A 23,661-nucleotide genomic window follows, 5' to 3' on the forward strand; every position below is an offset into this window, starting at 1 on the left:
TTCGTTCATTGGTTCATATAATTATTCATTTGTCAGACAATATGAGTATCATTTATCAAGCAATTGGGCTATTTAAAGCTAAATAGAACATGGGTCCTGCTCTTCAAGAATTTACAGCAAGATTAGAGAGACTCATAGATGAAATATTTCACATATGTAATTGTAGTATTTTGAGAGTTACCATGGTAAAGGTACACTTGAGGCAATATGGAAGCATAGAAGAGGAAGTGTTGAACTGTGAGGAGGCCAAACAATCTGATGCTGGTCTCTTGCAGGTTCTAAGGATGTATAGGCATTCAAGAGAGAGACATGTTGAGGGAGAGGGCAAAAGAAAAGGAATTTGAGTCAGAAGGAATAGTCTGGACCAAGGCATATTGATGAGGTCAGAGTATGGTAATCAGGGAATCTACTGCTTCATTGTGGTTTGAGCACAAGATACATATGGGAGCGATTGGAAATGAAACTGCTAAGGCCGAAAGTGTTTTATGTAGGGGGGTTTAAATGTGTTTAAAATATATTCATTTCATAGAGGAGAATTTGGGCCAAAGTAAAGTTAGGAACACCATGTAGGAAAATTATCATAAAAATCCAAATGAGAAATAATAGAGTGCAAACCTAAGGTATCGCAAATGAGATGAGGTGGCATAGCCATGGAGGGTATGGATGTGGGATGGATCGTATGGAATTTAGAATGGCTCCTGAGTATATGCTTTGGGCGAATGGAAAATTATGATCGTAATTGAGATTGATATTTCAATCCAACATTTTGGATGGAATTTAATTTTGGTAACTCAAATGGCAATATTTAGTAACTTAGTAGTTGAAGTGTGGGTCAATTCTTCAATAAATATTTATTGAATGCTTGTTATGTAACCTGGTTTCAGGGTGTTGAAGGTTGGACAAGGCATACTTTTCACCCTTAAGGAAGACAGAGTATCGTGGGTAGAGACAGAAATGTGATTATAATACAGAAGAATTTTGATGGCCTATGAACCAGCTGATGAGAGAGCATGACAAAAGAAGGAAAAGGGCTTAAGTTGAGTGATTGGTGAGCTCTTCATAGGACGAATGATATTAGAGTTTATGCATGATTTCCCCAGTCAGCAGGGGCTGGATATGAATGATAATGTAGGTCAAGAGAACAGAAGAGTTACTGATGTGTGAAAGCGCATACGTAGAGCCCCTAGCGAATAAGTGATTCTGTGGGTTTGGAATACAAAGCAAGTAACTTCATATCTGCAGATTTGCACATGTGCCCTTTTGGGCACATGTGTTTGGTGGGCAGGACTTCTCTAGATTGAACTTTCCTGCTCAAAATTGTTCTAACAATTAATGCCTAGAGCAAAAGTCAGTAATGCAACTAGCCAGAGGATGTAGACATGCAATTTTGTGAAACCTTCCAAGACATTCACAGAATGGTTTCCTTCATTTAAACTAAAGGTAAGCATGTTTGGGAGACCCAGACTTTTAGATTGAGTGATTGGTAGAATCTGCTACTTAACTTTCCAAAGGAAGATTTTCCTCCAAAAAGAGAGGTGATATAGGGTCACAAGAAATACCTTTTCAATTTAATTCAGGAGTCAATTTATTCACATATTGATTAGGAGAAGACAGGTCTTGGTTTGTAACTGTGAATACCACACGGTTTCAGAGATGAGGAATTATACTCTGGCAGTTTGTGAAACTCAGTAAGACATGGGCTTCTTTAGAGTCATTCTCTCTTTCTGCTCCATCTCCTTACTTCCTTTCTCATTGATGCTTCCCTGTCTGTTGTGCAGCTTGGCTCCCAGCCAGAGCATGTGTTCCACAAGTCCCTGCAGAGTCTGGGTAGAGTAAGATTGGCAGATTCCTGAGTGGAGGGGGCCGATGAAAAATCTGCAGGCTCCTAAAACAATATGCAGTTTGTGATGTATTCCTTAATGAATTAGATTATCTCCCCAAATATGCAGTCCAAAGTGAGCAAAGGCTTTTTGATTGTTATTCTGCGATACATTTCGGTGGGAAAATAGTAATTTAATTCAACAAAACTTCTATTTGAATAACCAACATATCCAGGCATGGTGCTAGCAAATCAATAAAATTAAATATAAACTTTTTACTTCTTCACATCATTCAAGAAACTAGCCATCATAATGATTATTAAGTTGTGTGGGTATTTGTGCTATGACATACCAAGTCATTACGTGAACTAGATTCAGCTATTTCTTGATTATGTATATGCACATTTCTCGGTGACACAATTTCTTTTTGTGATTTGGCACCCTGTTTCCCGCTGTGGTTCCAACCCTGGGGACGGGTTTCCTCCTGCTGCCACAAGAGTGCATTGGTTGATTAGACTTGCTCTGCTGTCTCAAGTCACAGTCCTTTTAAAAGTTGGATGCTTTATCTGCACCTTAAAATGCATTTGATGTAGGGTAGGCCACAGTGGCTCAGCAGGCAGAGTTCTCTTCTGCCATGCCTCGAGACCTGGGTTTGATTCCCAGTGCCTGCTCGTGCAAAAAAACAAAAAGAAAAATGCATTTGATGTAATGCCAATACAATCTTTAAATTTTTTCAACCCATGATAATGCATTGACAAATGTGATGGCTAAATAAGATTTTGTCAGTATTTACTCTATCATATGGAGCATTTATTTACTTAGATTACTTTACTAGTCATTTGAGAAATTCCTAATCATTAAATACCTAGAAAAGCAAAAAGTTATTTGAATAAGAAAGGATATTACATTCATGGGTAATATCAGTTTGGTGACTTTTAAATATCTGAGGGGAAATGCACTTAAATTTACAGCTTTAAGTTTAAATAAGGGAACAATTTTAGGAAAGGAAAAATATGAAAATGATAATGTCAGGCAGTTAGTACAGGTGTTTAAATTTGCGTGTCATTTAACTCACCGTTTTCTAAATAATGATTATTACCTTTTATTACTATTTCAATTGTGTCACCCCATAAGTAATTTAGGGAAAATATTATAATTTAAACATAGTTTCTGGTACTGATTTGGCTTAGCTAGTTGTTCTGAAAGTAATTAGATTCCAACTCCTAGTTGTTTTGAAAAGGAACTTTTAAAGTAGTTTTTTTACGTATTCCCCTGCCCCCTACCACAATTTTTCACACATTGGATACTTTTGGAAAATATGGAAAAACAATAAATATAGAATTGGATTCTGATATTCATCTTAACATTCCTTTCTTTTTTAGATACTACATGAAGTTATGTGGAAATGAAAGAGGTTCATGAATCCCCCCCACCAGGAGAGAATGTCTTTCGTCAGTGGCTCTTTGCGTCTGTTTTTCACAAGACACTAATACTGTGTCCGAGCCACGGCTGCTGCTCATGCTATTTTCAGTGATGCACGGAACATCTGAACAGTGATGTTTGCCTTGAACTTACAGGTTTTTAACTTGATACCTTGTTTACTTCTTTGGGACACAAAAACTGGCACTAATTGCTCTCCATGGTGGCCAATCTTTTCAAGAGCTTGATTTTACCTTACATACATAAGCTTTGCAAAGGAATGTTTACAAAGAAACTGGGAACTACAACTAAAAAAAAGGAGAATCGTCAGCAGAAAAAGGATCAAGACATTCCTGCTGCTGGCCAGACCAAAACTCCAAAATTTTCGAATACCTTGAGAAGCACTGTCAAGAAGATTGCAAAGTGTTCATCTGCTCATAACTTATCTGCTGAAGAAGACAAGGCCAACAGAGAATTTTCCCTCTCACCTACATTCAGTTACCGAGTCGCTATTGCCAATGGCCTCCAAAAGGACATCAATGTAGCTAACGGTGACAATGAGGAGCCACTTCAAGAGCTGTCTTCAATTGAGAGTTCCTACTCAGAATCATTAAATGAATTAAGGAGTAGTACAGAAAACCAGGCACAATCAACACACACCATGCCAGTTAGACGCAATAGAAAGAGTTCAAGCAGCCTTGCACCCTCTGAGGGCAGCTCTGATGGTGAACGCACTCTTCATAGCTTAAAACTAGGAGCTTTACGCAAACTGAGAAAATGGAAAAAGAGTCAAGAGTGTGTCTCCTCAGACTCGGAGTTGAGCACAATGAAGAAAACCTGGGGAATAAGAAGCAAATCTTTGGACAGAACTGCCCGAAATCCAAAGGCAAATGTCCTAGAGCCGGGATTTAGTTCCTCTGGCTGCATTAGCCAAACCCATGATGTCATGGAAATGATCTTTAAGGAACTTCAGGGAATAAGTCAGATTGAAACAGAACTTTCTGAACTACGAGGACATGTCAATGCTCTCAAGCACTCCATTGACGAGATCTCCAGCAGTGTGGAGGTTGTACAAAGTGAAATTGAACAGCTACGTACAGGGTTCGTCCAGTCCCGGAGGGAAACCAGGGACATCCACGATTATATTAAACACTTAGGTCATTTGGGTAGCAAGGCAAGCCTGAGATTTTTAAATGTGCCCGAAGAAAGACTAGAATACACTGAAAGTGTGGTATACCAAATACTGATAGAGAAAATGGGATTTTCAGATGCACCAAATGCTATTAAAATTGAATTTGCTCAAAGGATAGGACATCAAAGGGACTGTCCAAATGCAAAGCCTCGACCCATACTTGTGTACTTTGAAACCCCTCAGCAAAGGGATTTTGTTTTAAAAAAATCATACAAACTCAAAGGGACAGGCATTGGAATCTCAACAGATATTCTTACTCATGACATCAGAGAAAGGAAAGAGAGAGGCATACCAACCTCTCAGACCTATGAGAGCATGGATATAAAACTGTCCACTTCAGAGCCCAAAATCAAGAACAATTGGCTGTCACCTGATGACAGCGATGGGGAGCTGGAATCTGACCTCAATAGAAACAGTTATGCAGTGCTTTCCAAGTCAGAGTTTCAAACAAAAGGAAGTACTTCCAAGTCAAGCTCAAAGTCTCACAATGCCAGATCCAAGAATAAAACTGCTAATAGCAGTAGAATTTCAAATAAATCAGATTATGATAAAACATCTTCACAACCTCCAGAATCAGATAACTTGGAAAAGCAAACCACAACCCATTATACAGAGGGAATGCCCCTCTGGCATTCACAGAGTGATTTTTTCACTACTAAACTTAGTCGTTCTGAATCGGATTTTTCCAAATTGTGTCAGTCTTATTCCGAGGATTTTTCAGAAAATCAGTTTTTCACTAGAACTAATGGAAGCTCCCTCCTGTCATCTTCAGACCGGGAACTATGGCAGAGGAAACAGGAGGGCACACCTAGCTCTTATGAGAGTCCCCAAGACCAGCATTTGAATGGGAGCAATCAGGGTGCCCAAAGGCAGAGTGAAATTGAAAACACAGAAACTGTGGATAGCGGGCTGAGTAATGGCATGGTGTGTGCATCTGGAGACCGAAGTCATTACAGTGATTCTCAGCTCTCTTTACATGAGGATCTTTCTCCATGGAAGGAATGGAATCAGGAAGAGCAAGGAGCTGACTTAGGCTTGGATTCATCCACTCAGGAAGTTTTTGACTATGACACAAACAGTCTATCTGATCAGCAGCTGGATGTTTCCAGTAAAGACCTAGAAGACTTTGGGAAGTGCCATAGTGACCTTCCAGATGACTCTGAGAGCTATGAATTAACCCAGGATGACAACTCCTCACCATGTCCTGGACTGGATAATGAACCACAAGGCCAGTGGGTTGGCCAGTATGATGCCTATCAGGATGCTAATACTAATGAGCTCCACCAAAATCAAAACCAGTTGGCCATGATGTATCAAAGTCAAAGTGAACTGCACAGTGATGATTCAGAGGACGCCCCACCCAAATCTTGGCATAGTCGATTAAGCATCGATCTTTCTGATAAGACCTTCAGCTTCCCTAAATTTGGATCAACTTTACAGAGGGCTAAATCAGCTTTGGAAGTTGTATGGAACAAAAGCACACAGAGTCTCAGTGGATATGAGGACAGCGGCTCCTCCTTAATGGGGAGGTTTCGGACATTATCTCAATCAACTGCAAATGAATCAAGTACCACACTTGACTCTGATGTCTATGCAGAGCCCTATTACTACAAAGCAGAGGATGAGGGGGATTATAGTGTACCCATAGCTGATAATGAAACAGATTATGTTGAAGTGATGGAACAAGTCCTTGCTAAACTAGAGAATAGGACTAGTATTACTGAGATAGATGAACAAATGCAAGACTACGACCACCCTTCGTATGAAACTCCTTACGAAACCCCACAAGATGAGGGTTATGATGGTCAAGTGGATGATGTGGTTAGTGAGGGGGGATTGGAACCCTCAGATGAAATGTTAGTTGAAATGGAAACAAGAGAAGATGAAAACCAAAACATCCCTGAACAGCCAGTGGAAATTACAAAGCCAAAGAGAATCCGTCCTTCTTTTAAAGAAGCAGCTTTAAGAGCCTACAAGAAACAAATGGCAGAGTTAGAAGAAAAGATCCTGGCTGGAGGTACTCATGTTTACGTATTCCATTATGCACTAACTGTGTTTACCATTGGATAGTACTTTTTTAGAGATATTCGTACTTACTTATGATAGAGTTCACTTGCAATGATTTTTTAATGTTTTCTTTCTGAGAAGGATTTTATTTCCTTAGGTATCTCCCCCAACATGTTGCGTTTGATTATTTAAAATCAAAGATTATTTCATGTGGGTCATTTACAAATGAGCCCTACACAACTCACCTGGATTGTGGATCAAGATTTCTCTGCCAGGATTAGACAGAAAATCTGTATCAGATTAGCCAACAGTTCAGTGGCATCAGAATAGTTATCAAAGAAAGTGTGAGTGAGATCTAAGAGCAGACCCTCAAGCCAGCAACAAGGGTCTTCTCCTGAGTTCCATCAGGTTTACAGAAATGAGGAGAAGGGTGCAGTTAATCTTTAACAATTTAGAGAGATAGACTCTCAGCTTTCCGTCCCTCTCATTAAATCCATACTTTGGGACCTGCCGGTAGGAAGAGCTGGGTCTGACTAGCCAACCTAGCTGGGCCTCTAGAGGACCTGGGCCTTCCTTACCTCAGGCTGATGCAGCTCAGATAGGACAAGGGAGCCAAGATCCCAGGCCATGGCTTCCTCATGACCTTTACTTCAATATCCCGAATCAGAAAAGTCACTCCTTGAGGGGGATTCAGTGAGGGATTAGAGTTAAGAAGTTTCCTCCTAAAGAGTATAGTAGAAATCCCCACCATATTATGGAAATGAGAAGAGGATTCTATCTAAAAATTTTTCTTGATTTCCCTCAGAAGCAATCATATGCTTGTGAAAAGTAGCTGTGAATAAATTTCAGTTTGTGGACTTTTCATTTTTCAACTAAACTTTATCTGCACGTAGCCGAATCTCTGTCATTATCTTTATTTTCATGCTCATCCCTTTATAGTTTTTAAAGTAGGTTGATATAATCTCAATTTTAATTGCTGATATTGGCCCTAAGTATAACATTGTAATCTTTTACTCAAAAATTTACTCGGTAAAATGTTTCATAGAGGTATATATTTTATGTGATCAAGTGCTACTGGCTCTTATGAACATACATAATCTCTGCAGGCAGTAGTTGATTGCAATTTCTTTGTTTTGACTAAAGCTGATAAGATATCCCTCCAAACTGATCATTTTCTGCTTGATATGCAGAGATTTTGGAATAATTGGATACCTTTATTGTTAAACTTTTCAGGTTTTAAGACCACTGAAGCAACAATTAGGGTTCTCTGCTCTAAAAATCTGTCTATATAAAACAACACATAATTCAGTTAAAGAACAACATAAGTGAAGATCGTGGGTGCATTGGCTATGATTTATTTATTTTTGTGGGAGGGGAGGGAAAGTTCTCAAATATATTTACAACTTGAGAGTGAAAAGTTGTCATACTATATAAATACAATTCACATTAGAATAATTTCTTTCCCATGTTAGAGTAACTTTTGGTATTTAGGTATCCTTGTAATTGAAATTCATTTGATAATTTTTTGGAATACAGGCCAGAAATTTTACCTTGCATCTTATTTGCTGTTGATTCAAAGAAGTCTATTCAAAAGCAAATTCAGGCTAAGCATTTTTTTGTGTATGCGTGTGTGTGTGTGTGTTAGGTATGTTTGTCTATTGTGATACAATAGGTGAATGTTTAATGCCAATACCATTGAACGCATCTGCAATGTTAGGCAATATCTTACACAGAGATAAGGTCATAAATTTCAGAAAAAAACATGCTCCTCATCAACTTGTTAAACATTTCAAATTAGCAAATGTCTGCAAAGTAGACTATTACTGTCAGTAATCCTTCAGATACCTAACAAACCTTGTCAGCCAATGGCACTTATCCTTGGAAAATATAAATGCACTTGGTAACCCATATGCCACCAACTTAATAATTCACCAATTTTATGACATATAGCTGATGTACTAGGCCTGGCTACAGAGTTCTCAAACCCCTCTACCATCTTGGAGCTTAGATCTTTGTGCTGTAAACCAGATTCAAATGTAGTCTGTTGGATATCATCTATCCTAGAGGAAATCAGCACATCTCTTTAAGATGCTCTCTGGTTGCTGAAAGGCGCCAGATTGACTACCCAGGAGCCTGCAGTAGCCTAGTTTTGAAAGGCCATCTCTGTTCTTTTGGCAGCAGCCAGGCAGTTTTCTCATCCTGTGCCACCAATATGCCTCAGAAGGAAGGGCAGCCAAAGAAGGACATTTTCCAGACCCCTTCCCTGCCAGGGCTTCCCAAGAAGGTGCCAATTGTCATGACTCTTTTTGTGCCCAGGGCCATCTGCTTACTAGGCTTTGGGTAGATGCCAACAGATATTTTTTCTCCATGGCTAACCAGTCCTTATTAGGTAGCAGCTTCTTCTTTTCTCCATTATTAACCTGGCCAGATTGGACCCTAGAGCTCTTGCTGTAAAACTTCATGGAATGCTATTCCCCTGGCACAGTTTTATGGAATCATAGGCTTATAAATATTAGTTATTTATTTCAACTGTCATCTGCAGGCTACTGGGAGGGAGGAATTTTTAAAACTCCCATGTTATTGCTGGTGATTTTTCTTGAATAGCATACCAGTAGGGAAAGAGTATGATTATGGAGAGCCAGGACCTCCCCATCAGGTCAAATTCTTCCGTCATTTCTGGGCTTCGCACGGTGGCACCTCGTATGTACCTGGCCCAAGCCCCACACCATGGTGGTAACTCTAGGAGCCCCCTTCCCCAGCCTTGTACTGCCCTTTGACTGGAATTCACTATTTTTTCTTCCAAACACCCATCTGTATAAATTCTTATGGAATTTACTGTTGGCTTAAACTTTACATAATACCAATTTATGTAAATTTATCATTTTCTCTTCTGAACTGTAATCTAAAGGTGGGAGGTCTTGTGTTTTTCATTTGCCCTGGGCCTGGACCAGTGTTTTATGCAGATAAGGCCCTGAATTAATGTTTGTTGGATGAATGTCTGACTCACGAGAGGCAGGATACTAAATAAAAAGTACAAGCTTTGGAGTTAAATCCAAATCCAAATTATGTCCTTTAATCGATGAAACTCTGACTATTTACTGGGACCCAGAAGCATGGCTAGAATTGAAGACTTACATTTATTGAAAACTTCTCTGTATTTACCAGGTGTTTTCCAGGAAGTGACATGTTCTCATACTTTTGCTTCTTATATAGCTTCTATTGGTATCCCATTTTGCAGATGAAGAAACTGAGAGGCTGAAGAGTTAAGTAACTTAATATCACACAGCCAATGAGTTGTGGATCCAGAATTAATTGGATGATTATCTGGTGACTTAGAGTAGCCATATGATTCCTTACTTCAAAGGTTGTTTCATGATTTCGCTGGGAGAAAAGGACTAAAGGTGGAGGGAAGAGTCAGCCACTGGTTGATTCCAATTAAAGGATTTTCACGATAAACCATTAATAATAAGAAAGGCACTTGGTTTCCTGACACTAACTTTTTGATGTGAAATAGTTCATTCTCAGTTTTTCTACTTTATATCTGTGTATCAATTTATAAAGTAAGTCTTGTTCCCTATAAATACTGTACTATAATGACTGCTCGAAAGATGATGTATTTGAAATGAGTACTCAGTACCTGGAACAAGAGCCTAGAGTCAGTTTGAAGGAAATTTTTCTAATAAAAGAATAAAAATTTTGTTTTGTTTTGAAATGTCATTCCCAGGGTGTCTATAGATTCTAAAATAAACTGTGACATCCATAATTAAACATAATTAAAGCACAGTATATTTTATTAGTATCAACTTAATAAATTCATTATTAAATTTATTAGATGTCAAATCTATAATGAAATAAAGTACTGAAAATTCCAAAAGAAAAGTGAAATCGATAGTTCCTCCCGTTCTTCAGAGAGAAGTAATCAGTTCCAAACACTATATTCAACACATATATTCAAACTGCTCTTAAACTTTTATTTTCATGTAACAAATATCCAAAAGCTCTTTCCATATTAGTACCTACTATGCTCTTTTTAATGACACAGAGATTTCCACTATATAGTTATTCTAGAATTTATTTAATCAGTCCTCTATTAATTGACATTTAAATTGTTTACAAACTCACAAACAAGGCAATGCTAGCATCTGTCTTTGGGTAAATGAGATAATTTGTGTAGAGGGTAAATCCCCAGATGTGGAATTCCTGGGTCCAAGAAGTTACTCCAGCTGAGGTGAGTTAGGAAGTCCTGAATCCTAGATCAAATCGAACTACTTCATTCTCGTAGTACCTATCATAGTTATAAATTTGCGTTTAGGGATATGATGATTGGATTATTGTAGAACTCCATCACTAGACTAGATTGAAATGTTAGTGATTTCTTTTCTTTCCGTTGTTATTACAATGCCAGTGCGTGGCCCAGTGTCCGCATAGCTCAATAAATATTAGATGAATAGATAAATAAATGCTGGCATCTTCATTAACTTCCTGGCCTATTCCCATTTCAGGTGGAGATGTCTTGGAATTCAAATATTTTCTTCTCCTTTCTCTCAAACAAAAGGAAATTTCTTTAAATATATATATATATATTTCAATGTAGTGCAATAGCTTTTATTTAGTTTTAAGTACAGGAAGCATACTTGAGAGTGAAAACATGACTTTCCCTCCCCTTTGGCACAGTTAATCACATCTATGAGAAAACTGATTATTCTTTCTATGTTGATGTAAACTTGCCAACTCCAAAAACTTAGTTAAGTTTAACTAAATTACAGGCTTAAAGTTTAAGAAGAATAAACATTTCAACTAGGTTTTGGGACCTTGCTGTCCCAAATATATGGAGAAGTGCTTCTCAAGTTTTAGAATGCATCTGAGCCTCACCTGTAGAGAGTCTAAATTAAGAGGTGTGGGGCCTTTTCACATGCTTTCCTGATGGTTCTGGTGCAGGTTACCCTAAGAGTGCACACATTTTAAGAGCTCTGCTAAAGCATTGGTAGCAAATATTACACCTACCCAACATAGCATTGTTTTAGTCTCCTCTTTTTTTTAAATTGGAAGGGATAGAATCAGTCTAAAGAAAGCTTGTCAATTTTCTTGACGTAAAAACAAAGAACAATTTGTTAGTTCTCCATAGAGGTATATTATTACATTTTTTGAAAGGCTTTCAATGTAATAGCTGTACATTGAAAATACAGAGAAGCAATAGATGTTTCTTAAAAGGTGTAGGTAAATTGAAAACTTTAAGAAATCACCTATTACTAAAGCCCTAGGAGATTTTGCTGTAGGAACCACTGTGGATAATTTGACTACATATGGATCCCCGACATCTAACATTTTAGCTGTTTTTGTGAGTTTGAGTTATTCTGTGTACATCGTTCCTCAAAGTAAGTACAGCAGTAATGCAAATAGTAGATGGCAACCGATTTGCAAAACATTCTATTAAATGCAATACATTTATAATAAACTTCTGGCTTAGTATTGTGTTTCTTAGTAATCTTGAGTTGCCTGCAATGTATAGTGATTGTCTTGGTTTCTGAAACATACTGTGAACTAGAAAAGAAAACTATGAAGGATCCCTAGGAGCAGCGGAGAAGCAGCTAGGGTTGCTACTTTTTTGCCAGAGCTGAGAACCATAGCTCAAAGGATTAATCTTCTTGGAGACAGTACTAGAAACCAAGGAACAAGTATGCTTGTAAATCAACTGAGAGAGGAGACAGGAAATGGTAGAATTAGTCTCAAGTGAAGTCGAGGGTCTCAAAGTATGCACTGGTATGAGATGGAACTAAGACAAAGGGACAAAAATTAACATATATATTGAATGCCTGCTATTAGATTCTAACCTAATTAGAATTAAATAACCTATATTTAAACCTCACCTTAACATTGGAAAGAAGGTGATATTAGCCCCATTTCACAGATGAGATCACTGAGTCTCAGAAAGACAAATCAAGGTCTCAGGTCACATAATTGAAAAGGGTACCTATGGAATCTTCTTATGTATCTGATGAAACTAAAGTCTGATGGTCTTTCCATGACATCCTATTTCCTGTATGGGCAAGTCTTGCATTGAAGGGACATGGCTCAGGTGTTTAAGCATATGTGTAAATTGTTCTCTGAGGTTAGCCAGTTTTGTTTTAGCAGCTATAGTAAATATTGATCTCTGCTGACACAACCTAACAATAGTTTGGGTTAAGAAATAGTATTACATTTTTACGAAATTTGGCAAATCTGAGAGGATGACACATCACATTAAAAGACTTAATTATGGGTGAAGAAGTACCAATAGCAGTAGTTTTTTGGAGTATAAACATTTTATAGGAGGTAGGAAAGAAATTCACAAGGGTACATAAAAACCAGCCATACCCAGGTAGTGTTGGTAATATTCAAAGCCTGTAGTGGAAATTTCCAAATCCCTGAGATTCAAGAATAGTATTATGTAAACATCTCAAAGGAGTAGGTTTTCTATTTGTTTTTTTTTCTAATGCCATTGTTCTTATTCTCTCAGAAAGTCACACACATTCTATAGAAATTATGAATCATTTGTGTTGACTAATATAAGGAAATTCTCACCTCTGACATAAGACACAGAAAAGTATAGTATAATTGATTGTTATAGAACAGTTAAAGTGGGAGGTACTAGGACCTGGAATAGACACACCCACTGGAGTGATTCAAGCTCTGGGATAAAAGTCAGGAGACTGAAGAGAAGGAGTCCAGTGCAGCAGAGAAACTTGTCATCTGGAGAGCATGACTTCAAACAACAGGTGACTATTAAAGCATCTGGGAGTCTAACCATGAGTAGCAGTTTGGCAGGTGGAGAAAGTGATGGACAGGTGGGGTGGAGAGAATCCGGAGGCTGAGTTGGACAGGAAGTTTCAAGGAAACCTGTCGCTGATAGTAGAGCCTTGGCTACCTGCCTAGGGATTAGGGAAGGCTTTCAACATCCCAGAATGAGAACTGTTGAGAGGAATGCAGATTCCAGTAGGGATTGGGGTTCTAGAAAGTTCATCAAGAGAGTGGTATACTTGTTAGAACTGGCAGCCCAGGTCAGGAATGAATCTCTGAAACAGGCAAAAGCTTGAATATTAATACGAATAAAAAGTACTGAATCAGATTTGCAGACAGGATCACTTGATGCTCTGTGTCCGAGAGCTGGGATATCTTAACCTCAGACTGAATTGTTCCCAGCACCAACAATGTTAGCTTCTAGAGGCTACAACATTGGGCAGAACTAAATGGGTTCGATTCTTGCTATGACTTAGTTCAACTCTTGGTGTGCTATTTTTTTTTTCTTAAATGGAAAGTATGTTATGGAATCTTGTCATCTTCTTCATTCATCAAGCTTGGTTCATGCTGGATTTCATCAACTTTGAGAAATAAAAGAAATCCTCAGAGGATAAAAATTATTACCACTTGGTTGAGTCAAATTACTGTGCTAGGACTCGGTAGGCAATTCCAAAGGGTCCCAGGATATTTTGAGCAATGCCACTTTATTTAGAGTAAATCTCTCTCTCCCTAGTCCTTTCAACCGTCGTTCTTGCCCCCAACTTATCTCTCACTTCTTCCCCAAATTAACCTTGATGACTACTTTGAAGAGGGTATTCCTTATTTTGAAGTATGAAAATTAATATTTGTGAGTTTTTTTAGTATCATTGACATGCACACTTGACTGCATCAGTTTCTTGTGAACGCATATGAGGAAGGTAGCTTAATAATGGCTAATATTTATTGAGTGCTTTATGATGTGCCAGATACTATTCTAAATATTTTACACTATATTAAGTCATATGATACCCACAACAACTCTATGGGGCAAATACTGTTCTTATCTCCATTTTATACATAAAAAAGAGAGACTGTAATTTACCAAAGGGGAAGCAGGGGAAGCTAAGAAGCAGCAGTGCCAGGATTTGGACTCAGGCATTCCTTTTCTAAATTCTGTTCATGTAATCACTTTCCTAAGAATCCTAGTTTAGGACTTCAGGAATTAAGTATTGGTATTCTACTTTTGTTTTTTTTTTTTTACATGGCAGGCACCAGGAATCGAACCCGGGTCTCTGGCATGGCAGGTGAGAACTCTGCCTGCTGAGCCACCGTGGCTCACCCAGTATTCAACTTCTCTTTAATCTTTTTTATTTTATTTTATTTTTATTTTGTATCATCACTATTAACTTTTTTCTTTTTTGTGAAAAATAGCATACATACAAAAAAAGCAATACATTTCAAAGCACATCACGTCAGTTAGTAGTAGAACAGATTTCAGAGTTTAGTATGGGTTACAATTCCACATTTTTAGGTTTTTACTACTAGCTGCTCCCAGTATATTTCTTATACTGATAAGAAATATAAGTATACTGATTCAGCACTCATACTCATTTGTTAAACCCTACTTTTTCTTGTATAAATCCACCATCACCTTTGATCTTTCTCCCACTCTTTAGGGGTATTTGGGCTATGCCCATTCTAACTCTTTATGTTGGAAAGAACTATCGATAATATGGGATAGGGGGATGGAACTAGTTGATGTTCTGGAGAGGCTGGCCACTCTGCATTTCAGGACTTATCTGGTCCAGGAACCCATCTGGAGGTTGGAGGATTCTGGAAAGTTATCCTAGTGCATGGAGCATTTGTAGAATCTTATATAATACCTTAGTTCTTTAGGATTGACAGGAATGATTTTAGTTGGGGGTTGACAAGCTATGATAGGTAGCAATGTCTAACTGAAGCTTGCATAAGAGTAACCTCCAGAACAGCCTCTTGACTGTATTTGATAAGCCACTGATACCTTATTTGTTACATTTCCTTTCCCACTTTTGGTCAGAATGGTATTGTTGATCCCACAGAGTCAAGGCCAGCCTCATCCCTGGGGGTCATCTCCCACGCCACCAGGGAGACTTTCACCCCTGGATGTCATGTCCCACGGTGTGGGGAGGGCAATGATTTCACATGCAGACTTGAGCTTAGAATGAGTGGAAGTCCACATCAGAGTAACAAAAGAGGTCCTCCAGACATGACTCTTAGGCATACCCTATAAGTAGGCTAAGCTTCTTCACTACATACATAAGTTTCACAAGAGCAAGCCTCAAGCTCAAGAGCTTGGACTATTGATTTGGGTGTCCCTAATGTTTGACACAGTATCAGGGGTTTCCGTGGTGGTAATGTTTTATAGTTCCATATGTTTTCTCCCATCCCTCAAGTGACTTTGCCAATACATTTTGATTATCTGTTTAATATACTCTGATGTATCCAAGCATTACATTAAGCTATACAGGATTAAAAGCCTTCCCTCTTATTCTGGGCTCCCTGAGTTTGTATTGTTTAAATGGTCTGTCCAGACAGGTTGAGTTAGAGTTTGTGCTACAGAAAATTTAGGCTTTGGACAAATAAACCTTTCTTCCTTTGGTCTCAAAGAGCAGCTGAAGTCTAAAACACAGACAATGTCTTCCTTATCCCTGCATTCTGAACTACCTTAATCCTGACCTGATTGGCTTCATTCTTATCTCTAAGTACCAGGTTATACACATATAAAGCATTGTATTCAACTTTATAAGATGGAGAAACTGGGGTGACAATGCTGATTTACCCTACAACACTAATTGTCAGCTGATCTGTAATGACAAGCTTTTCTCCTATATCATAAGCTAGTATTCAAGCCAGCAGACCATTCTTCCATTGATCATGATATTATTACAGGCAATGATTATCCAGGTGTCATTTCTCTGTAATTTGTGATAAAAGAAATTGTTGGCTGCATATAATACTGGCAGAAAGAAATGCCAGATTGAATATTACCTTCTTATTTCCCAGAGATATAAATTAAGCTTCCCTTTTTCTTAATACCTTTTGTGACGCTTAGCAGTGTCTTGTGTAAAGCTCATAGCTTTAATTTTCTATTTCTGTTCTTCAGTGATTACAGTTGAAGGCATATACATGCTCACAGTCAGACACACACACACAGAAAATTCTTACATAGGGTATTTTATTTCCTGAGGGAAACCAATAGGAAATTCCCAAGTTGATTAACATTCTCTTTGCATTTTCTAAGAAAAAAACAAACAATTATAATATATTAAAGAGTTAGCCTTAACACACACTGAATCTTCATAAAAGATCAATGAGGTGGATTATAGCCAAGAGGAACTAAAGACCCTAAGTCTGTATTCTCTCCAGTAATTACCAGTAGTTACATAGATTGTAAACCTAGCAAGTGATGGACTCAGGTATCAATCCCAGGATGTCTGATCAGTAATCTGATATTCCTTTCACAGTAGTATGCTCTTAGCTACTTTTGCACGTTTATGCATCATTCTTCTAAAAGTGAGAACATATGGCCTGTGCAGCAAAGTTCTGGGGTTGTGCTAAGGGTATCCCTCTGTGACTCCTTAAATGAATGATTCTCAGTTTTCAGAATGCATAAGAAACACCTGAGAGTACTTGTTAAACGTTCCTGGATCCAATCTCCAGTTAATGCTGATGAAGCATGAACTATGGGTGACATTTAGAAATGCTACTTTAGTTAATAATATGTCCTAAATCTATTCTTTTATTTTTGTTCTTTCTTGAGTGATTTCATTTGCTGCATTGGCTTGAGTTACCATCTGTGTGCTGATGAACCCATATCAAAATCTTTCGGCTTAATCTCCCTTCCCTAAATTTAGATTATTATATTTATTTATTCTTTCCTTCATTCATTTATCCACTCATTCATAAATAAATATATAATTGACCGGTTGGGTATCTGGAATAAAGTAGGGAAAGGAGAAGGAGCATTCTTGGAAGTAAAGAGAGAAGCCACAGTCATGCAGCAGGAAAGCCACGTTTTGCTGGAATACATCAAATAAGGCAGTGAATCCTGTGAGATAACTCACCTGTGAAAATCTGAGGCCAGGATTTCCTGGGCCTTGTGGATTACTTCGGTTGTTTGTTTTCTTCTCTTCGAAACCATGGAATGCTATTGAAGGGGATGACAATATGACAATGAGGTATGTGAGTTGCAGCAAACAAGATATTCTGCAGCCCTCAAACTCATTGTGTATATGGCTGAACTCTTCTCTCTGATCATGTCATAATCCTGTTTCTTCTGGGTGATCTTATCTTAATAAATGGCACTACCATCCCAGTGTTTGCTCAAGTCAGTGAACCATTCTCCTTGGTTCTTTCCCTGTCATAATGTAGTGGGCATTTGCATCTTTTTTGGCTATCTGGTATGTGAATTCCTTTCTTATTGGTATTCTCCAACTGTATGGGCCCTTGGAATAAAGTAGTACCATGTGTCCTACTGCAGAAGCTGAAGGAAGAATGATGTTCCTTCTCCCAGTCCTGGCAGGCATGGTTTGAGCACGTGACTTCGACTCAGCTAATCGGAGCTCCTGTCCAGGACTTTGAATTTGGAGGGAGTGATTCAACTTAGGGATAATTGGATATTATACATTAGCACTGTGCATTACATAGTGTAGTATTTGGAGTTCTTCATGGTATAGGTGCCGGCATTAGTAAACTAACTGAACTAACTTTGCTGAGTAGACATTGGCCATTCACTTAACTCCTGTTTCAAGTCTGTTTCTTCAGACTTCCAGTTAAGTCTATGATATAGTCAATGAAACCACTTCCTCCTTTTGTTAACCAAAATGAATTTTGGTATTTGGGGTATACCCATCACCCCAGGTTCAATCATTAGCAAGCCCTGACAATTTTACCTCGTAATTATCTCTCAAATATTACAAATTCTGCCCATCTCCATCGCCTCTGCCCTAGTCCTAGCCAAAAGGTATCTCTTATCTGGATAATTGCTACAGCTTCATAATTAGTCTCCCTGTTTCTGCTCCCCTCCTGGCAACACTCGATCCTTTCTCTGCATCCACATATACATAACAGATCTGCAAAATAGTGAAAATGTCTTTTTATTACTTTTTGGATAAGATCCAAAAAAGCAGTGAGCTATTGTACTGAAAATGCCTGTGTTCTTACTGCTCCCCTCACTAGGTTGTAAGCTCCTACAAGGCAGGCCTGTGCCTTGTACCTTCAGCATCTTGGACAGTGCCCACTGGTGACCAACAGTGGCTAATAGTGTAGGATTCAGAGTCAGGCTACAAGTTGTACAGTTTTGGGCAAAATGTTTAGCTCCTCTTTGGCTCAGTTTCCTTACATATAGAAAGCAGGTAATTAATAATAGTACCTTGATGTAGTCAAAATAAAGTAAATAAAAATAAGATGGGCTTTCACCCAAACCAATAAGAAATCAGAAAGGGAGCCAATCTCACTTGAAAAAGCATGAAAACATTTTCCTTATTTTAAACTATTTCTGAAAAATGTGAGCCAGAAGCCAAATGCTACAATTGCCAATACGTTTCTTAAACGAAGGAAAATAACCGTCCAGAATGCATTTGGAGAAGTGATCTTATCTATTTTTTTGTGGCTTGAAACCTTGAAAGACTCTGGGCACACAAAGCTTGATGGAACTAGACACAGTAATAGTGGTTACGGTTTTATGGAACACAAAATATGCAACTACCTGAACTCTGGTTTGTTGTCTACTGCTGTACCTCTGGGCAGTTTCAACAAGGAGAACCGAGTATGTCTACCAACAGTTATTGAGTGCTGGAAGTGTGAATGACTCAAGATTAGGACTATGGGAAGGGAGAGGAAGCAAGAAACAAAACACATGGAGTCTTAACTTGATTGGGTTACAATCTAGTTCAGGTCAATTCCGCAATTATTTCTGGAGCTGTTTTGAGAGGCATTGTGAGTAATCACCAAAGAAATAGACTAAGGCATTTCCTGCTTTCATAAATTACCATTTTGAAATTCATTAAAATATTTATTTGCCCCTACATTTATATCCACTATCAAGGAGATCATAGCTATAATGAAAAAGAAAATGAAATAACTGGATGACTGATGACAAAGTTAATTATAATAAATCTAGAAGGTAAAACGAAGTCATAATAAATATAAGAAGTACGTATTCAGCCCCAGCTGTAACAGGTAGAGGTGATTACCTTTCTAGGATTTTTCTCATTTAAGTACCCCCACAATCTCAGGATGTGCAGCAGATATTTCTGGAATCTCATGCCATCCTCCACAGCCTTCTAATGATTTCAGAGGCAGCTGTGATGGACAACAGAATGTGATCTCAGCCCCATCTTTCATGCGTAGTCTCTGATCTCCAATTGATTACTGAATGCTGGGGCTTTCCATCCTTCAGGAGGGCAATGCAGGGTGGTAAGCCTATTAATACACTTTTGGAGGGCTTCACTTTATCAAGCTCCTGGTGCCTGCAGCAGCAACCTCAGTAATGCAACCTTATATTGACTTTTCACTCTTCTATGTCTCCTTCTTCCTGTCTCCTCATTCCTACATTAGGGGACCACCTCCCAAACAAACCACCTACCCTCATGTCCTTCACCCCGGCTCTCCTATGGGGGGGGACTCCAACTAAGACCAGAGGTCATGACTATTAATATCCCCATTTTGCTGATGAAATCACATAGCCATAGGACATTAAGCTGAGTGTCACTTAACCTGACTAATCTTAAGCAGAGCCAGGGTTTGAATACCTGTTCCTGTTCTTAGTTACTGCACAATATGAAAAATAACTGTGAAAAAGGCCTAATGAATTATAATCAGATAACTAGGTCTGAGGGGCTTTAGAAATTAGGTAAGACAATGAGATCACTTTAGTTAGAAATTATTATCAGTGACAGTAGTAAATGAGCAAAACAACTCTACCCTTGTTGAAATGCAAATGGGAAAAATTATGTAGACATGAATGGGGCTTCTATAATCCTCTTCTCCTCCCATACTCCTGTTTGGCTGGCAGTACTGTGTCTTCCAGCTACCAAGTGCTCTGTAACTACTTGCTCTCTGCGCCATCCTCTCTTGCCCTTCCATACCTTGCTTTGTAGAATGATTCCGTTATTGATAGTAATTGATTTTCAGTTAATAAACTGCATCTCCTGGGAATGCTTGAATTTTATGCCTTTCCTCTTTGATTATAAAATGATAGGTTTTCTCGCAGATAAAGATATTTTAGGCAAGTAGGCAAGGTATAGTTTTTTTTTTATAGCAGAGCTTGTCCAGATATTCTGAAGTCACACCATATCAGTAACTGAAAAAACATAGAGGTGGACTTGAATGAAATTATCAATGTACAATTTGAAGTTTCTCCATTTTGAGGTGGAATTAGAAGGACTGATAGAGGTACACAGGAAAAAACAGAACATCAGATCTGTAACAAATATTTAGGAAGGGGCCGAGAGCATGCATAATGTGCATGTATATGGGGAAACACACTGTAGATGTATCTGGGGAAACAGTTTTTATTGGCACCTTTAATAGGCATTATAGAAATAATAAAATAAGGATCAAGTATAATAAAGCTTTGATCTGGCCACATAAATTAACCCTAATCATGGCCAGGTATGTTATCTGCTTAATATGGACACCGTATATCAAAACCAATTATTATGCAAAATCAATTTTTGCATCTCACTGATGAACTTTGTCATAAATTATATTTCTTACAAAACAGAATGATTACACAGGTACTTAATTCTCATGATATGTTGCCTAGATAGCTCATTTTTCTGCCCACAACTTAGAGAGTCTTAAAGACTGAAGATTATAGAGGGAGGAAATTCATTGCATTCAGAGTTCAGGGTCAGATTATTGCTTTGTGCTGGGTGGTATTATTGAGTTATAAATGCATTCCTTTATTACTGTAATTAGATTCTGTTGATAGCTTTGATTTCTTTGTCATTGTTGAGTTTTCATAAAATGATTTAGAATGAAAAGTAGTTTGTAGGGAGGCAGTCATTTCCATGGCAAGGTAAATCAAATCGGATTGATAAGCAAATTCTCCTTTGATTTTAGGGTTGAATAAACACAAGGGATGCTTGGAAAGGCCAGTTCTTCAAGGAAACTTTTTCCACCCTCTTGGGCTTCCTTATCACATTGAGAAATGAGTAGTGGGGGTTGAAATGTAAAAAACTATTAGAAAATTATTTACTTGCCATAAGTCTATTTAGCACAAGATGCTTGATAATTTGAAAGCCTAGACTCTCAAAGTATAACAGCAAACAACAAGGGAATACAGGCAGGTTTATTGTGGCATTTCTTTTTTAAAAAATAATTGAACTTTTTAGAACAATAGTTGTCTTTATTGTGACTGATGAAAGATTATTACAATTTATACTATTCTATCATCCATAATTTACATTAGGTATTTTTAAATTATACCTAGTATATACCACTGTGTTAGTTTGCAAGCTATTAGACTGTGATATACCAGAACTGGAATGGCTTTTATGAAGGGAATTTAATAAGTTATGAGCTTACAGTTCTAAGCCTATGGAAGTGTCCAAGCTAAGACATCCAGGGAAAGATACCTTAATTCAAGAAAAACTGATGGGTCAGGAATACCTCTGTCAACTGGGAAGGCATGCTGTCCCTTCCTGGTCTCTTACTCATGGGCTCTGTGCTTGCAGCCTCTGTTCCTGTGGGGACTCTTCACTTTGCTTTTCTGGGGCTGGCTTCATCTCTTGGCTTCCCTTGGCTGTTTCCACAGAAGATGCCTAACATCTCATGGCATCATCTGCTGGGCTCCAAGCATCTCCAAACATCCGTGTCTCTGTCCTTCACATGTCTGCATCTGTGTCAGCTTTGCTGTGAAGTTTCTGTTGGCTCTGAGGCTTCTGTCGTTTCTCTAGGTTCTGCCCTTTCTGATGTTTCTATCTGCTCTATCGTTTGTCATTTCTGGATCTCTCTACAAAATGTGTCCTCTTTTAAATGATTCCAGTAAGCTAATCAAGACCCACCTGAAATGGGGAGAGTCACGTCTCCATCTAGTCAAAGTTAATACCCACAGCTGGGTGTGTCACATCTCCCTAGAGAAAATCTAATCAAAGGATTCCAACCTACAGTATTGAATCAAGATTAAAACAAATGCCTGCTCACACAAGATTGGATCAGAATTAAAACATGGCTTTTCTGGGGCACATAATAGACACAAGCCAGCACAATCACCCTATTATAAACCCTTTGAATTAGTATCATAAATTTGTTATAATTTATGAAAGAACTGTCTTATACTTATACTATTAACTATTGTCTACAATACTTGTACTATTAACTACTTATACTTGTACCATTAACTATTGTCTACAATTAACCCATTGTCTACAATAGGGTTCATTGTGTTGTACAGTCCTATGTTTTATCTTTTAAGTTTTACTCTAGTAATATATACATCCTAAAGTATTCACTTTTAACCACATTCAACTCTGTAATCCAGAGCTGTTGATAACACCCGAAGTAATGTGATACTATCATCACTATCCATTTCCAAACCTTTACCATCAACCTAAGTAGAAATTCTGTATAAGTTAAGCAAAACTTCCCATTCTCCAACCCCAGTCTATCTCTTGATAATCTAATTCTAGATTCTAACTCAATGAGTTTACTTATTATAATTAGTTCCTATCATTGAGAACATATTATATTTGTCCGTTTGTGTCTGACTTATTTCATTCAACACAGTGGCTGCACTGTTTATCCATGTTGTTGCATATGTGAGGACTTCATTCCTTTTTGTAGCTGAATAATATTCCGTTGTGTGTATATGCCACATTTTGTCTATCCATTCATCAGTTGATGGACCCCTTGGAATGCTTCTATCCTTTGGAAATTGTGAATAATGCTGCTATTAAAATTTGTGTGCAAATATCTTTTTGAGTCCCTATTTTCAATTCTTCTTGGTATGTACCTATTAACAGGACTGCTAGTTCATATGGTAATTCTATACTTAAGCTTCCTGAAGAGCTGCTAAACTCTTCCATGGTGACTGTACCGTTTTACATTCCCACCAGCAATGAATGAGTGTTTTTATTTCTCTACAACTTCCCCAACAATTGTATTTTCTGATTTTTAATAGTGGCAATTCTAGTGGGTATGAAATGATAGCTCTTTGTGGTTTTGATTTGCATTTCCCTAACACCTAGTGATGTTGAACATCTTTTCCTATGCCTTTTAGCATTTGTATTTCCTCTTTGGGGAAATTTCTGTTCAAGTATTTGCCATTTTTTAATTGCGGTGTTGACCCTTTTTATTGTTGAACTGTAGGATTTCTTTATATATTCTGAATATTAAACCCTTTTTGGATATGTGATTTATAAATATTTTTCCCATTGAATAGGTTGTCATTTCACTTTCATGGCAAAGATTTTTTATGCAAAA

At 38.0% G+C, this 23,661-nt stretch overlaps 1 protein-coding gene across 2 annotated transcripts in view; it reads left to right on the plus strand.

The window, feature by feature from the left end:
* UNC13C (unc-13 homolog C) overlaps positions 1 to 23,661 on the plus strand; it is a 663,640-nt gene that overhangs the window by 31,753 nt on the left and 608,226 nt on the right. For both annotated transcript variants that reach the window (XM_077127956.1, XM_077127957.1), the window contains exon 2: positions 3,203 to 6,448. In XM_077127956.1, coding sequence (XP_076984071.1) covers positions 3,460 to 6,448 — 2,989 coding nt within the window. In that variant the 5' untranslated portion in view covers positions 3,203 to 3,459. The remainder of the gene's footprint in view (positions 1 to 3,202; positions 6,449 to 23,661) is intronic.

The sequence above is a fragment of the Tamandua tetradactyla genome, chromosome 14 (assembly GCF_023851605.1).
Source record: "Tamandua tetradactyla isolate mTamTet1 chromosome 14, mTamTet1.pri, whole genome shotgun sequence".
Taxonomy (NCBI): Eukaryota; Metazoa; Chordata; class Mammalia; order Pilosa; family Myrmecophagidae; genus Tamandua; species Tamandua tetradactyla.